General features: G+C 38.5%; 1 protein-coding gene across 1 annotated transcript in view; it reads right to left on the reverse strand.

The window, feature by feature from the left end:
* The window catches only part of doc2b (double C2-like domains, beta), an 88872-nt gene that overhangs the window by 35619 nt on the left and 34729 nt on the right, over window positions 1-18524 (reverse strand). The window contains exon 2 of the mRNA XM_029519844.1: window positions 11579-11658. Within this exon, the coding sequence (XP_029375704.1) occupies window positions 11579-11658 (80 nt within the window). The remainder of the gene's footprint in view (window positions 1-11578; window positions 11659-18524) is intronic.

Raw genomic sequence — 18524 nt, forward strand, 5'->3', positions numbered from 1 at the left:
GCAATGACACAAAAACAGGTACAAACAGGGATCGTGAATACAAAAAAAAAAAAAAAAGAAAGAAAATCCTCTCTTAGAAGCACAGCCAGTGTGTGTGTCTGTTTGTGTGTTCCCACGCACAAGCGTGGGCAGACTGGGCTATAAAAGGGCAGTCTGCAGAAGATGGTGGAGAATGAAAACTGCCGTGGTGTTAAAGTAGGTTTGGTATAGGCAGGGCTGAATAAACAGATCTTCAACTGAATAGTGACACAGAGTCTGATTCTCTGAGATAAGGGCAGGAAACTTGTTTTTGTTGTTGTTGTTTGTTTTCTCAGTGGAGGGAGGTGCTGTTTTATAGAAAGACTCCTCATGCAGCTGTTTGCCTTAATATGTGTGGGATGATCGGGAGGAATACGATGACGACGTATGACTGCTCTCACACAGAGAGGAAGTAGATCAGCGACAAATCAAGGCACGAGGCCAACAAAAAGCCTTGTGAGGCTCAAGTATGTGAAAGCAATACACAGAATTTGCACGTCTGGTAATTACAGTGTGCTGTGAATAAAACATATGAATGAGGACTTTTTATCATCTCTAATTAGTATGAACAAAACCACAAACCCACGTCTGCAACAGACAGGCTTCCCTGATCCATTTTCTACAGTCTGGCTCTGATTCGGTCCACCATTTTGGTCCAGACTGAACTCTTTATCAGAGGAATTACCATTAAATCTGGTCCATGTTTGTTTGTTTTTGAATTCTCTCATTTTTAATTTTTTATTGCTAACCCTAACCCATTTCTGTTTAAAAGTTCAATTTCTAACTTTTCTTTCTGGTTTTCCTCATTTTAGGATATCTCCTCTCTTTTCACATTTATTGTCTGTATTTTATTGTTTTTTCAAATACTCTTACCTTGTATTTCTAGTTTAACTCCACTACAGCCTCTCTGTTGTTGTATTTTATTTATCTTTTTAACTTACTTTGATTTTAAGCCTTCTGCATTTCCTCAGTAACAAATAACGAGATTCATGAGAGCATTTCCTCAGTTCCTGCTGCCATTTATCCTTTTTATTGTTGTTTTCATATCTTCATATCTTTATTAACTTAATTTATTGCTCTGTGTGTATGGCTGTGGAGAGGTGGGAGTTGTGTTTTACTGATTTCTTTTATGTAAAGCTCTGTTTTTGGAGCAAAAATGGCATAAAAAGACTGGCACAATTATTATTATTAGGAAAATTTCTGAATTTGTAAAGGTCCAATGACCCTACTTGTAATATTAACCACATTAACTGCCACAGATGAAATATGATAAAAAATTAGTAAGTAGTACAAATTGAGGAGTATTTCTACAGTACAGTGGGTGATTTCTTTCCACGACTTTGCATGAACATGTTTGGAGCTTCTCTCCTGGTTGTCGACTCTCAGTCTTGCTATCCTTCTACACACATACAGCATATCACTGAATTTAACGGGCGTTAAAGTTAAAGTACTCAGTAGGTTTTGGCTTGATTAGTGTCTGTATGGTTACACTTGGTTTAGGTTGGGAGATAGTGTTTTAGATAGTGTTGAATCCAAATGACTCAACACTTTGTAGTCACGTCTTTGAAACACTTATTAACCAACTGAAGGATTTGTGCTGAAGAGAATATGCTGTACTGTTCAGAACACAGAGTGCAAAGCTTTGGCTAACACTAATGCTGAGCTGAAGCCAACTTTGGAGGAAACAAATGGCCCTTTCGGTCACAGTAACTTTTCCAAGAATCCACAAATGTCTCCAGGAAGTCTGGAAACCATGAAACCTACTTCAGCCGGACTTAACACCTGGAAGGAGTCCCTGTTATAAAGGCTGTCTTTTCGGTTTGACAGGCCAGGAAAGTGGAATTGGAGGTGTTCAACACTGCTGATCAGGCAAAGACGAGCTTTGCAGTTACTTTGATTGTGGCAGATATTCAAACTGCAGACAAGAACTGCCTAATGGCTGTCAGCTATATTAAGACTGATATTAGAAATATCTGCAGTAGAGTTGAGCAGCAGTTCAGATATCTTACTGCACAACAAACAGTTTTACAGATGAACAGACAAGATGATAGAGGCTGCTGCTGGGTGCAAAGGAGCAAATAAAGCAATCTGTCTTAGATATGTGGACTTCAGATGTTTTTCGCCGTGTGATGAAAACAAATGATTCTACTTGAAGGACGATCAGTAGACAGCTAGTAAAATGAAGAACCTTTTATGACAGGGCCATGTAAAATAAACCTCACATTCACTTTGACATCTTTTGGGCTCAGATAATAAATTGGAAAGTCAGGCATAAGGGAAATCACTCAGGAGCAGTTATGTGGACACCAACTAAGTGTTGTAAGCCTTCCAGGCTGCTGTGTGTGAAGTCCAGCAGATTGAAGGCTGAGACAGAGCGCCTGTCAGCAGCTAATTGGTTGAAGCTGGAAAGGCTTGGTGAAACTCAGGTGAAATGATCTACAGCATTGGTAAGAAATTTAAAAGAGTTGTTTTGTGAATTGGACTGCAATCTCTCAGCGTTTATGAAATTGAGTAAAAGGAACAACGACATAGAAATGAAGACAGCATCTTTGCCTCCAAATGCGGGGCGTCCTGCAGGGAGAAGCTCTCTGGATAATTTTATGGTTGTATGGTGATGCAGTGAGGCAGAACAAGCTGTTTCATACCTTCAGCAGAACCAAAGAACAACGACACGGACTGGATGGTTTTAGGTGAAGGTCGTGCTCTTACATGAGGGAGCACGGAATTCTTTATTCAACCGAGGTAAGAGGGAAAGGAGCAACATATGAGATTTGAAGTGGCGCAAAACTGAACTGTGAGTGTTTTATTTTCTTTTTCTTTTCAGTTTTGCATCACATAAAGTTGTACATCTAATCTTTGTCTATGTTATAGTATAGAAAGCAAGGCCATCATTTACAGTTAATGAGCTGCTGCTTTCATAACACTCTTTGTGCCTTCATTTTCAAATCTAGGTAAGACGTGCTTTAGGTTATTGTGTTGTAAATGTTGCTGAAATAACTTGTTGTGGTTTATTGATACATTTCTGATTAATTCAGGCTTTTGTCAGTTGTGTTTATGTAACATGCAGTTTATGGTAAATAGTTTACCACAATATTGAGTCAACATGACTATGATACATAAATCCTTGTTAAAGAACCCCCCCCCCCTCCTTTTAAGAGACTCTGGTCCTTTAAACTGCTGTGTTTGCAAGAAATGTAAATAGTACTGGATCAAATTACCACTTGCATATTTATGCTATGAAACTAATTTGACAAGAACAAACCCTTTGTCTTACTTGGCAAAATTATAACTTGACTGAACAAAATTGCCAAACAGAAACTTATTACTTGGAGAGGAGTATAAATTTTAAGGCAGTCTGGGATTGGCGATAAAAGACTTATAAAAGAGAATAGTATAAAAAAAAAAAAAATGATGATTGACGATCCATTGTTATATTACACTGCTGAAGAGAAGTGAAAGCTGTACCAGCTCAGCAGGGAGTTCTTTAAAATTGTATTCTTTTATCACCGAGACTAAAATGTGCTGTTTTGTCAGTCAGGTTATTATATGTATATCATAGAGGAGAGAAAAAAAAACTTCTTCCACTCTAAAAAGGGCTGTGGCTGTGGCTCCTCTGGCCTGTTGTGTGATTTAGCACTGGCATGTCTTGTTTCAAACGCAGCACAGTGTCACTGAGCTGACCTGTGTGACTGTGGTGACTGTGGTGACAAACGAGATCATCAGTTATTTCAACAAATGGCAAAAAATGGCATATTGTTCCATTCAGGTGATGCAGCCCTCAAGTGGCAAACAGTAATTATGACTGAAAAGAAGTATTATGTGGTGACAATGCTGGCAGAGGGCAGCGGGCAGGGTGGATGGATGGGACTCAAACATTTCTCCATTTCCAACCAACAGTCGAAGTGAAAACCACAATTGTCCCCGTTTCACCCCCATCTCCTTGCAATAAACCTTTTCATACAGATAATTTGCAACAGCTAATACGTTTTTCAGGGAACATAACTGAAGCTGGATTATGTTTTCTATTAATGTAATGAGGATATGAGGTTAATTCATGCATTTGGCACGTCACTTATCCTCAGGATGTGGATAATCACAAAAGAGGGTTTATTTTTTGGAGGACAATGTCATCCTGTTGATTCAGTGTCATATCAGAAAAACATTATTTGCTGTTTTGAAGGCCACAGGCCAACAACACATTGTGTTGTTTAATTGAGCGGAGTTGTTATTGAGATTACATCCCTGCTCAGCAGCCTCACCTAAACGGGTGAAGTCCACTCAACGGCCTAGTTTATATTAATAAAAGTTAATAATAATAGGGAGACGGTGCCATTTATAAGAATAAAACATGGAAAGCATGGAAATCAGCGTCAAAACTGAAGGTTAGAGACCAACTTTAGGCTCCCAGATCATTTCTAACGGAACACGGTGCTCGCAGTAGTTTAGGAAAACCTCAAATATGACTTCAAGGTAAACAGCAAGATCTATATTGTTGGATTAAAATGCAACATGTGTCTCACACCTACAGTACTTCTTCTTGTCATATTTACAATTCTAATTGATCACCAACTCCCATATAGCTGCTAGTAACACTGAGAGGATGAGGGCAATACTGGCATATGCATGATAATGAGGCACCGTTGTCACCATAAAATTTGGAAAATCTCAATTAATCATTGTCTTTGTAGACTTTGGAAACGGCAGCATTCCATTTTCTTCTTCTTTTGTAAGAGGAGTCAGCTGTAAAGTGAGATTTCACTATGTCGAACTCACAAAAGAAGACATAATGAAGAAGGAATTTAAACCGTGTAGTTTTACAAATGGTGACAAGAATGACTTTTAACATTTTCAACATAATGTAATATCTGGTGCTGGCTGACGGCTGTGAGTCATTCTGTTTTCCACCTAATAGGCAAAATAACTCATTAGACTGAAACACTACAACATTCAACTGAGATTTATACCAAACTCTTTTGTGTTTGAGACATCCTGATCCCACACATCCTTGTAAGTGCGTTTAATGGATATAAAGAGCTTAGAGGGGAAGAGCTGTTGGCTCACAGACAGTATTTCTCTCTGTTCATCTACATGTATGTACGCCCGTTTAAATCAATTAAAGCCTATTTCAAGGGACTGAAATTGACTTATTTCTGTCATGTGAGCCATTATGATGGATGTGATCTGATCACATTGTGCTGTGATTTAGTGAGCTGCCTGTGAAGACACAAATTTAAGTCCAACCCAGAAATGTTGGGCTGAGGCTCCCCATCAGTTTCACATCATTATCCACACATCAGATGGGTGTTGTGTGCAGTTATAACTTAACACTGATCTTGAAAATCAGTTATACTTTTCTCATATCTGCTTTTACCATCATAAATACGGGTCCCTAAATTAGATCCAAGAATTGTTATTTAGCAAAGCAAATTGTATTGTGTATCAGTTGAAATTCAGCATTATTGTTATCATTATCTACTAACCCCAGGAGTGCTCCATTAATTTAACAATTTGGGAAATCTGCATTTTTGCAAGTCTCTGAAGGAAAATAAACACAGTGGCTTTCACTTAGTGTTTGTTATCAGTAGGAACACTTCTCCAGAAGTTGTTGTTTTGAGAAGGATACAGAGCCTGGTATTTCACAGTAAGTCTTGCCAACATCTACTTCTTTTTCCTGGAATATTACCTGCAGGAACCCAGGAATTGTAGCCACTGGCACAACATTTTGAACTCAAATCAAGATTCCCTCTCCAACACTGGCACACAACTTGGATATGATCAGATTAGCCATGACATTACTGTACGTCTACCTGCCTAATGCTGCACATGCACATGATGGGAAAGAAGAGCTAATTCCAAATGTTTCAGCTTGTTCCAGCTACACCTCCATCGTAGGAGCATTTGGAGGCTGAACAGCCCCACACACAGCAAACTGTGAGGCTCTGTGTGTTCTGGGTCCTTTCTAGCAGAACCAGTATTAACTTTTTCAACAGTTTGGGATTTATAAACTTCCTTTTTTTGGGGATCAGATCACATCCTTCACACCTCAGTGAGCCTGGGTGGTTTATGACCTCACCGGTGGTACACTGCTTTCTGCTTTCGGTACCATTCAGCTTAAAAAAATAAATCAAAACATAATTCAGTTAGTGATTGCGTTGCCACCACAGTATAATTGGGAAATGTTGCTCAATCATACCAAAAAAAAAAAGGTTTTATGAAGATGTGAGAAACTGAGAATTAAATAGTTTTGAATGTTTAGTGTCAGTTTTTTTTCTCCCTCAAAGACTTCAATGTAAGAAAGAAACAGGAAGGGTTTACATGAGAAAAAAAATTACAACAACACTGGTGATGATTGCAATGTGTGGCTGTGATTTCAGTTGGAATAAATGTTTAAGTTATTATTACTGATGAAAAAACAAGATTGAACATATTAGGTTATGTACCAAACATGCATGCTCCTTTTTGTCTGGAGAGAATAATTTGTATTTCTGGACGTCTGCTGCACCATATAGCTGAACAATACGGATACATAGTTTCCCTTTATCAAAAAAAAACTGCTCCTACAATTTGTATATTGCAATTTTCCATTACCATTTTGTTAATACTTAATTTAGCATTTGACTGACATGTGCCAGGACAGACCTAAAAATTGCTTGTGGTAACACCCCAACTTTAATTGAAACGTTTGATGTTACTATTATGTCCTTGGTGCCAGATTTCCTCCTCCAGCATTGAGTTGTTTTGTGGGAGGGATGTCAGCGTGGGAATAAAACATAGCTAATTTTGATGTGGCAAAGAGTCGCTGAGAAATAACACAGTTTTAATTCTTACAGGGTACAAAAACATCAGTGCCAAAGGATCAATGCTTCAAACTGCTCCATTGGGTTGAGATAAAAATTTGGTTTTTAATTTACCTTTTAGAAGTAGTGTTCTTTGAAAATAACTGAAATGTAATGAAATAGTTCTGTTTCCCAGCTGACATGTCAAGGCAAAGGAATTCATTAACAGAGTCTAAGCGCTGTTTGTCCCACAGCCTTCGTTCTCATTGTATGATCTGGAGCTGGACATTTGCATGTATAAATTAATTTCAGAGTAAATTAATAGGTACAGCTGAAACATGACCCTTTATGTTTATACTTTTGTTAAAAAAAAAAAAAAAACTGCCCCATTACATTCTTAGACATCTGTACAGCAGTGCTTAGTATTCATGATAAGGTTGATAAAATACTGGGAGTGTACAAGCTCAGAACTAAATTCACTGAGCTTTAATGAGTGAATTAATTAGAGGGGAGCGAAGAATACAGGTGAAGCAGTGACTCATTGGTGGAATCTTGATATTGATATAAGAGAATTTCCTGTTGCCTTTCTTAATCCGGCCAAACGCTAAAAAGGAAAGAACACAAAGTGAGTGAAAAGTATATGTCATTTGTTTTGTAATAATATAGCAGAGGGACAGGAGAAGATGTAAAGATGCAAAGGTCGCAGCTCAACAGAAATGCTATACACACGCAGCAATTTGTCTGTATTGTGCTAGGAGGGTAAATGGAGGGGCAGTTAAGGGCCTGAATCACATTTAAATGTAAAGGCAGTGGGGATGACTCTCTCTGCTGGATCAAGCTGCAAAACTAGACCCATTTGTACTTTTAGCATGATACGGCCAAAATGAGTCTCCTCCAGTTACCATCAAAGTACACAGCTATTAGGACTCCAGCGTATAGAAATCTGGATCTTAAAAAGGTAGAAATTGGCTTTAATGGGCTGTTTTAAAAAGGGGCATGTCCCTGCTGATGTTGGTGGACTAAATTACCTCTGTGTTTCCAGATAATTCCAATTCAACAGTTTAGCTTCACCAATGCTGTAGCTGCTCCCACACAACCTTAGAGTACTCAAGAAAGACAACAATGTGTGTTCGCCTTAGTCAGATATTAGTCATTAGATTTTTGTCAGCTTTGGTCTTTTCATACACTTTAAAGTTTGTCATCTAAGCATTTTAAAGCTGTCTCTATCTTTATCTAGCGTTACCATGGTTACACCAGGTCTCTTGCAAGGCATTGCTCTGCTCTGACTCACCTCAATAAATCCATAAATCAGTTTTTTGTTTTTTTTTTTTTCCCAGAACAGGTAACATCAGATAACATTACTGGGAGATATGTGACTTTGTGAGATGTTTCTTGCCCCAGGTCAAGCTGCTACATTATCTTCTGAACAAGAGACATTCTGAGCAGCAAAGAGAACTCTTTTCTGTTTTATTAATCAGGAAAAAATAATGTGTTTAGGTCATTGACTAAGACTAAGAAAATTGCATTTACCGATCATTGACATTATGGATTGGTTTCTCATTAAGCTTTAATCTTAATCTTTCTTTTGAGTTTATTTCTGTCAGGAAAAGTAGGCTGCCAATAAGTATATCTTGTCATAGCTTTCATTAACCAAATAATAATGAAGATTAAAGGACCAAGGGATCCCACATTTAACATTAGGAGAAGGATGAGAAATTATATGTTTTATTAAATGTTCTGATTGTAAAATCAGAGGAACAGGACCTGACACCAAAGCCAATATCCAGGATTGATGCCTTGAATGTCAGAATAAGCAAAAGCATTAACGTCTGGATGATGAATGAATAATGTAGATTAGTGAGACCTGTCAGCAAAACAACAAAAAATACTGTTTAGCCAGAATTCTGATCTTCTTTCCCTAACCACATTTGCCCATTGTTACTTAACTTTTTTTTTTTTTTTTTTTTTTTTTAAATCAAAGTCAAGTATCAGTGTTTTACCTTGTGATGGGCTTGAAAATACAGTACTGCTGTGGATTATATTTGGAGGCAGCTCAGAGAAAAAAGCTTAATGTGGGTGTTTCAAGTGTATTATGAGTGTGTCACTGCTTGTTATAAACAGGGTGTCAAACAGCTAAGGTGAGAGAATCTGCCGCCTCTTTCAAGAATCTAAAAGGGCATAACATCAAGAGAGCACATTGTTTTTAACGCATTACAGACACAAAATGGTTCACGACTGGTAAGCAGTCCAAGCCAATACTTCACTAGACATTCAGTCAAATAAGAATAATAGGACAGAGTTAAGAACGAGTGCCCCGATATTTACGAACAAAAGAAACATTTCAACGTTTGACCTGTATAAGAGAGGTGAAAGGCTAAGTGGATGGGAAAGCTCTGAGTTTAGGACAGTTATGCAATTATGTCAAAAATGACCCATTATTCTTTATTATAGAACGGCAGAGCTTTGTTATCTTTGCAGCCCTCTTGTATTATTTAACCCAGGCTGAGTTGAGGATTTTCCATTTTCAGAGGGTCAATGTGGTTAAGACCATTTATGTATAGTTGTTTGTGGAAAATAAGTCCATTGGCATCCTTCACGTTTGACGTTTTATTCTTCTATAACTCTATTTTATGTAAATTTAATTCAGCTCCTCTTTTCGTATTAACTGTCAAATCATTGGTCTTTCACACCCTCCTTTTACCTCCCACCTCCTGTTTGTTTTGATAATTATATTGATCTTTTGTCTTATTCTGCAATGAAAGACATTGATTTTTCAGACCAAATGTCAACTGAGCTATTACAATATAAGCATTATATATACGTTACTGTTTTAGTTAAAATTGGCCTTCTGCTGCAGTGTAAACTTTCTCCCATCCTTCCTGAGTCAGGATCCATAAGATCTCATTAGAGAAATGCTTAATCAAAGTGACTATTGGAGGTAAGTGCAGCTTGTGTAGCAACAACAACAAAAAAAAAATCTATGGCTAGAAAAACCCACGGGACACTTCATAGACAAATTAAATCATGGAAATGCGTATATACAGTATTTCAGAGAGAAAATTATATGCTCTGCTTGGCTAGGCAGCAACTTTAGTCCAGGAGCAGAGCAGTATAGAAAATAACTGCAATAAATCAAGATGGCCTGATGCCCACTCTTCTGTCCCACACCTCTGCCCAGACCGGCTTCACTGATGCTCACTTTCCTCTGTACAAGCTATTGGGGCAGACAGATAAGAAGAGTTATAGCTGCTGACAGCAGCCATGGCTGTCGGAACCTCCACTTCATCACAACAAACATGGGAGAGAACCACCAGGGACAACACTGCTGCACTGTATATTTATTGTACACTGGATAGAAATGGGCTTGTTATTCAAATCAGATATAGTTCAGTTATTGCTACCCAACTCCAATATGCTCGATCAGTATGTATTTATGTATGATTTAACCGCTGCCTCTCTTATTGTCCTCAGCAAAGCTGTAAACTGTACTTAATCAGCTGTAACATTAATCTACCCAGATCTAGTGCTAAAGGGAACTTCAACAAAAACTCATTATAATAACACCATCAATAATTTAGCATTTCATTGAGGTGTTCAGGTGTTAAATGCTAAATAAACAGGATGGTGTTCACACTAATACAAGTAAATTAGGAAATGAACCTGTTCTTCTTTGCTTCGTTCTCACTGTGACAAGTCAACGTTTGTGAGAAGCTCCACCAGCTGCTTCAGCCCGAGCTGGCACTGGGCCTGGAGGCTTTTAGTTTGAAACCTCTGCTGGGAGAGCCTGGTTTGACTGACGGCAGCTCAATATAAAGAAAGAAGGAAAGGAAAGCAAACTGGAATTAATTAGTGGGTAAAAAGAACAGGACTGATGTTTAAGTGAGAGTCGAATCAACCCACTGAGAGCTAAGCAAGGTGAGAGCATGTTGTTGTACCGCTGCAAATAATTACAATAACGAGCGCAAATTACGTTCTGAATTTATCATGAAATTAGGTAAATATGTCTGAATTAACAGCAAACAGTAGTAAAACGGAAGAAAGGAGTTTCTGGTCTTAGTCACTAGATTAAATTCTTCAATAGAACATTTTTAAACACATTAAGTGTTTAAATCATGGTCCCGTTTACAGGTATATAGACCACAGAGCAGGTCATCCATTCGAGCATTGTGGCTACACTTGAGTCCAAAGAAAAATATCTGACTCTTTAGTTGCTAAATTTGTGAGTGGCAAGGTACTTAAATAAAAACCCACTGATTCACTGATTTTAACAAATCAGTGAAAGAATATGCACCCAAGCAATCATGTTTCTGTTTGTTAGCAATATGCTAGAGAAATAATTAATGCTTTCTGAGATGAAAATAGATGTAAATATCTCTCTCCCAGAGAACTGTGGGACGTGTTAAGCTGCAGCCTTTTTGCCAATACTTGTAGGCTGACAAGACAGTGGGCTGCAGCAAAAAATAATCATCTGTGACAGTCATCTTATTGAGTCTTACAGAGGTATTGAAAACTGTTTGTATTGATTGATTTGTATTGATCTACTCTTTATTGCTTCTATGTGCTGTTGTTGCAGCAAACATTGAGTATGGTCTACTTTATTGAAGCTAATCTACTAATTTGTATGTTTCAGGTTGGTGTATTCACATATACACCTAAATGTAAACTGACTTCCTTAAAGAAAGTCATGTCAAATGATAACAAATGAAATGACTATAACATGGTGCAAAGTGAAAGGCTACAAATTATGATCATCATCGTCGTCATCTTTGTTGTCAGCGGCTCACCTTCGCCTTGTTAATGGTGCAGTGCAGCGCATTGTTCTCCTGGTCGTACAGCAAACTGAATTCCAAGGTTCCCAGTGTGGCTGCATAGGTGAAGACAAAGGAAACAAAAGAGAGAAGGAAATTATTTGCTGGAAAAGAGAAGTCTTTATGGCGCACAAACAACCTCACTGGGGAGAGAAGGAATCAAATCCTGGCTGCTTACTAAAGCCCTAATGGGAAATCTCCTGGTGTTCTTCACTGTGATTATAGCTATAATAATCAACATAAAAATGAGTACACAGAAAAGGACAATCACAAAAGTTTATTCATTAAATGTTTTTGGTGAGCTGGCAATACAGATTTCCTGCATGCAAAGCTGACAGCCACAAATCAGCCACACTGTTTCTCTTTGCAGCTCAATACTTAATTTCTTTGCTGACTTTCGACAGAACTATTCACCTGATTGAGAGAGTAAAGTGAAAGAAAGGGAACATAAACACGTATGCATGCATGAACACACAGACATACAGACTCTCCAGATTTCTGTTTACGTCAGCCAAATAAACCAAAGCATAAAGTAAATTCAACTGAGAATAGGCTAAGGCGGGGTTTGTTACGAATCAGTTTGTTTTTTCTTTGTTTACCTCTCCAACAGCGAAAAAATGACTATGCAAATCCTGAAGCTTGGTTATGGTATATCTATTTAATACATCAGGAAACGCTGTTGAGTTTCACTGGCATTTATGTTAAAATTATGTATGTGAAGACACACAACAATAGAAGTGAAGAGGCTGGCGAGGTGGCAGGAGCTCCACTCAAGGAAAGGGCAAGGCTTTGTGTTCTTCTTGACAGCCGCGGTAAACAAATTGATTCTGCAGAGGGATCTAAGCTGGCTACTGTAGTATATTACATATCAATGACCCATTTTTACAAACACAGCTGCGGAAAAGGAATGCACAATGTTGAACTTAATGTGACTCAGTGAACCAGAGAACACACTCTGTCTTGTAACTTTACAGAGATGACGTATGGTAATATTTTATTGATTTGTTTTTAGGCTTTATAAATATCTCGCAAATAATAGAGGAAATTGAAAAATGTGCGCCAATTGTTTAAAAAAAAAAAGGGGGGGGGGGGGGGGGGGGTGTTGTTTCTTCATGAATATATCGTCTGGACTCTGAGAATTGAGCCCCACCCCCATTTAAATCAAGGCTCTGCATCAGCATCGGTAGCACTGTGTTTGATCCTCCATCGATACATGTTTAGTTTCCAAAGCATTAATTCCAACCAGTTTGGAAGGGAAGTTTTTCTTAATGACTGGAGTTGTCCTGAGTCTCAGTGAATCAGTGCTCCTGGAGAGAGCTCGGCTCATCAACAACACTGACCTTCACCTCCTCCACCACCTCCACACACACAGTTTGCTGACCAGTGTGTTAATGTTGTGGTTCATGATTAACGGGTGTAGCTTTACACAAAGTTGGCTGTTCCAAAGGGCGTGACAAACTGTTCCCAGACTACCACATTTTTCCCCAGACTCTCCTTCTGTCCACAAATATCTGAAGGTTCATCTATTTGAAACTTGGTTTGTGTCCTGATGTCTTGTGTTTCTCTATCAATCCTGGCCTCCGTGAATCTTTACCCATAATCCCAACTAGTCATCTCTATAATTGTCCATTACGTCTTTGCCTGAGTCCAAATGCCAACTGCAGGAACAGACGGAAACATTATTCAATATGGAAACCGGTGCTTGTAAAACATGAGTGCAGATTTTTCTGCCCTGCTACCACCAAGGCCTGAGGATGTTGGTTCAAGTAGCACAAATATCTCTGCTCTCCAGATTTTGTGAAATTTGGCGTGGATAAATTGGATCTCCTCGGGCTCCTTTCGACAACAGCATGGCGTTTCCTCTTGCACTGCCATCAAGCAAACTATCAAAAAAGGTAAAGCTCAGAGGAAACGCAATGAATAGGTTGCCATGAAATTTACAAAAGGCATTCAACAGCTTTGTGTTGTTTATCTTATGACCGAAGTGGAACATTTCTGTCAGGATCACATTGTTGGCTTGTCTTAACCCACACGGTCAGATTGGACTGTTATTTAGTTTTTACTTTATTCTTCAGTTTGACATTGTCTATCTTTGGTGGGCCCACACAGACACCCCCAACTATGCTGCCAACATCAGTTTTAGCCAAAACACAAGATCTGGTCGCGGTTTCCGGGAGCATTTGATGTTTGTCGTGTAGATCGAAGAAAAAGGTGTTATTTTTGTAAGTTGACTACAAAAGCCCACGCAGCTGCTTCGATCTTGTTCCCCACTTGGGTCTTTTTTTGTTTTTTGTTTTGTTTTTCGTAGGAATTGATTGGGTTTCTGGCACAGATCTATGATATCCCTATATTTAACTCACAAAGCCCTGATTCATCACTTGTTTCTCCAAATCAAAAAACAAACAAAAAAGAAAACAAAACTGCTGTCAGTGAGCTCATCATTGCACATAATTAGAGATATGGGCCCTGGAAGCAGGTAAGCAGGTTACTGTTTACGCTTCACACTGTACACAATCTCAGCAATAGCGTTTGGAAAGGTCTTTAAAATGTTTTTGTCGTTTGATTTTTTACAGTTTCTTTGAATGAAAGCTTGCATTTCTTGAATACGGTAGTAACATTTTAAGGGTATAGAAAGAAAACAGGACCTGCTGCCATATTTCATTTAATGTAACCCTGCCTGTTGTTAATCTCTGTATTCAGGCTAACAGCAGGATAATATAAACCATTTTTCTTGTAACACTTCTTTGCACTGCAGCTGCATGTGCCATCTGGACGGCTGTGGGGTACAAGCCCCAGCAAGATGCAACAGAGCCGTGAACACAACAGAATTATAATAAAGTGGAGCCATATTCCAGTCTTACTGTGAAGCCTAATTTCTGTGACTTTCAGGAAAAGGTGATGCAAGAGATCTAATTCAGTTTCAAGTGGCTATATAAAACAAACCTGAAAGCAATACAGTAACTACCAAATTAACATCTTACACAATTACTGGCAAAGGGGGGAATAAAGGAACTTCATAATTATTTGTAGCCTTGTCAGGCATTTCAAAGTGCTCAGTCCTCTGAAACAAATTGATGGAAAATTTCCCTGAATATGAATTCTCCATGAGAGAGACAACAACAGAAATTCAGCGTGCGAAGGCCACAAAGGCCATTGATGAAATGTAATTCTGACAAACACCAGGTGAGGATCCAGCTTTTTAAAATAGGAGATAAATCAGACGATGTGAGCATTTCGCAGGAAATGAAGGACGACAAGTGTTGAGAAGCTGTTCAAATGTTTAGTGCGTCATCACTTCTTGTACAAAATATGTTGCTCCTGCTGTGTGTAGTGATTAATGTGCTGCAGAAACTCACAACCTGTTATCACAGTCATTGCTTCAGACACATCGACCACCTTTCTTTTCCTTTTTTTTTTTTTTTTTGGAAAGTGAACGACTGAGGACAGACATGTATATTCTAAAAGGGAATATTTTTCAGGCAGGCATATGTAATAATATATATGAGTTTAACGCTTGAAAACCAAACACACTCATGTAGATGACAAATTGTTGTACTTTCAAGAGAAATGTAATGATGCTGAAGCCTGAAAATCTTTAAATCTGTGGACGTCATGTTTTTCTATTACATAACTGGCAGAAAAAGGGTCAAATGGGTTTCTTGCTCATTCCTTGTGTATGCACTACCTTTTGTCGAGTTGTCTCCCTGCCTCACTTCTTTCCATTACACTGCTCATACGATGTGCTGCCTGACAGATGTCTCTCGTTAGATTCTTCATGTTATGATGAAAAGTTGCTTCAAGATGGTTCAGTACTTTGAAAAGCTCCATTTCACCCACTAGCACCTATTAACCTATGACCATAAGTAGTTGTGTCTATTGCACAGCATGCTCATGTGAGCTAATCTCAAGGAACATTAACCTGTGTAAATACTAGAAGAAATATGTAGTCCGCAGAAAAAAAGAGGGAAAAATTATGTGACATTTTATAAATCTGATTTCTAAAAGCGAAAGAGCTGTATAAAAACTGGAAAAGCGTGGAAACCGCCTCCGGACGTGACGACACATCCATGCAGCAAGTTGAGAGGCTTTTTTCTGTAATGGTCAGCTCTCTGAGGCTGGAATAGTGTTAAAAGAGCTGATGAAGGAGACAGCTGATGGGGACAGGAGGTTGTCTGAGCGATCACTGCTGTCAAAATGACTGTCACAATGCTCAGTTAAGAGGAGCGCCGCTCCGACTCCATTACTTCCCTGCAGGCAAAACCACAGAGGTAATTCCCACTGAGCGAGGTTGACCGGGCAGTCACCTCCCAGCTGGAAGCCAAGTTCAGCTGAAATGTTTTGAGTGAAGCATACATACACACACTGAATGTGTCGCTCTCTGCGTGTTAAAAAAACAAAACAAAAAACATATCTACATTCTGACTGCTGCTGAATATGATGAGGTAGTTCTTTCAGACTGCAACAGGCGGCAGAGCATGGAGCCAGTTGTGACACAGGCTTCTTTCCAAGGGAAAGAAAAGCAAATAAAATAAAATAAAAATCAATGTCTGAAAACCACCATTAATTTCTTGGGCTCTCAGGTGGAATGGAAAGTTCAATTAGGGTGTCATTATCAGTAAATAGCTCAAAGTCAAATTGCACAAATTGAGCGCAAAGTAGTTCATCATGCAAGCTAGATCAAACACCTTCCGATTTTCTCCAGTGACTGCAGTGGAAATCTATCATAAATAACTCAAATATAACATAACGGATTCGATTTGTAAAACTGCAAAGTAAAAAGGCAAATAGATGCAAGCCTATTAGCAGTAAGTTTAGTTGTTCTGGCTAAGATGCTGCCAAAAAGTCAATTTATACAGGGGTCCGATCACAGCATTTATTTGCTGTCATGATTATGGCAACCTGACCTGAAATTTAACATTCACTGTTTTAGTGTCTGCCAACTCCTGACAAAATAGTTGAACTTGCCAAATGGCCTACTTTAGCTTTTAAGTGAAAACAGACTGAGCACCTCATAGTCTGAGACAGATTTTCATCCCGACTGTGTTGCATCCTGCTCCATCCTCTCAGTGACCTCAAACAGACCCTTCTGTTTAGGCCATGAATATCTGAGACCAGTCGGCTGGCAAGAGGCATCTTAGTCCAACCAACAGAGCCAGATAAGCTGTTTTTGGACTTTGTGCTGAGTTTACTAAACTGTTAGAGATGGCACCATGTTTAAGGAAGAGATTTATATTATCACAAACATGCATAACTCCCAGAATAGGGAGGGCACTCCCAACATACAACCTATGCTGTAGACTAATGGACAAATTGCCCAAGTGATAATTTATCTACTTATGTAGTGCTTGAATGAGCAGTTAGATTGCATGCTTTGCTCCAGCATCCCATTATGTGTCTCTCATTACAGTGGAGAACTCTCAAGGGGGATGACAGGCCCGTAAATGATGCTATTTGTTTTACTTTTTTTTTTTTTTTAAACCACCAAGGAGAAACAAACTGTGAGAAAAGAAATTTTTGACGGTGCTGAACACTGAACACATTTTTTTGTGTTATCTGATTTTTTACATTGTGTTGTTTCATTAAAACACAATGGAAACTTCTGCTCCCAAAAAGCTTTAACACCTTGTGGAGGAAATTATTGAATATTGGAGCTCATGACTGCACACATTTGCATCTTAATGCGAAATTAAATTTTTGAAACTTGGCAACATCTTAATGCTTATTAGATGGAGTTCATAGTAATTCTGAACTACCAGTGTGTTCTCTGAGGACAAGTGTTTGATCAGGGGAACGTTAAATCAGAGCAACATCACAGCACATTCCACTTATAGCAGCTCATCAGATAGCTTTTATTTAGTGCTGTAACAGTGGGACATACTTAACAACTCCCTTTTCAGTCATACTTACACAATCTCAAAACAACTGGGACCCCATTTCAAGAACCAATGTGGGACCCCCTCCTCAATAAAAAAGACAATGAAGTTATTATTTCTTCAAGTTAAAAATATGATACATACTTTTAGATTCATAGATAGCTCATCTTAAACGTAATACAAACAAGGCCCTTTGTTTGAAATGGAAACCTTTTTGCTTAGAATAAAGGAGAAACCTGCTCTCATCAGCAGACAAAAACAATTCTATCAAATTAAATGTACAACAATTATTCAATTCTTGCATGTCAGTCAGGGGCCCTTTGGATGGCAGGGCCCATTTCAGGTTAAATTAGATGGTCTAAAATTAAAAGGGAGGACATTCTTGTTAGCTATTTTCATGAATATATTTTTATTTTCTTTACCGCCTGACAACAAAGGCAACATCAATCCCTCCTTGGAAAACCCCATTTAACAGACCATCTGCTGAGCCAATCGAAATTCTCAGCCTTTGTTCAAGTCAACAGGATGAAAACGCAGTAAAAGCATTACCTAGGAAATCATCAGCACGTGGCCATAATGGGAATTTAACATGTTCATCACAAAATCATCAGACTATCAGAATAAGTATACACATAGATTCTTTGCCTACATCGTCACTCTGTACTGTGCGGAAGCCCCCGGGTGATCTGACAGCAGGTTATTGCTTCATCACATAGTATTTCTACATGTGCACTTCAAAATGCTCATGTTCTACAAGGAAACACTCACCTCCCAGTTATGTTCAGATATAACGGGTTTATGTTGAAGGGATTTGGCAGATGAGGAACCATCAGATCTGGGCCATACTTCAATGGATCTCAAGTCTTTAAGGCACACAACACGCTGTCAGGGGGAGCAACTAATGATTATTTGATAATTGATTATTATTTTACAAATACAACTGTTATATATCTGTTTCTCTTTATGAAATAAAACTTTATTAAATAAAACTGCAGTGGTTGGTTTTCCTCCCCCACATTCAGATATGCTGCTACTTCTGTGTATTCTAA

This window comes from Echeneis naucrates, chromosome 14 (assembly GCF_900963305.1).
Source record: "Echeneis naucrates chromosome 14, fEcheNa1.1, whole genome shotgun sequence".
Lineage (NCBI taxonomy): Eukaryota > Metazoa > Chordata > Actinopteri > Carangiformes > Echeneidae > Echeneis > Echeneis naucrates.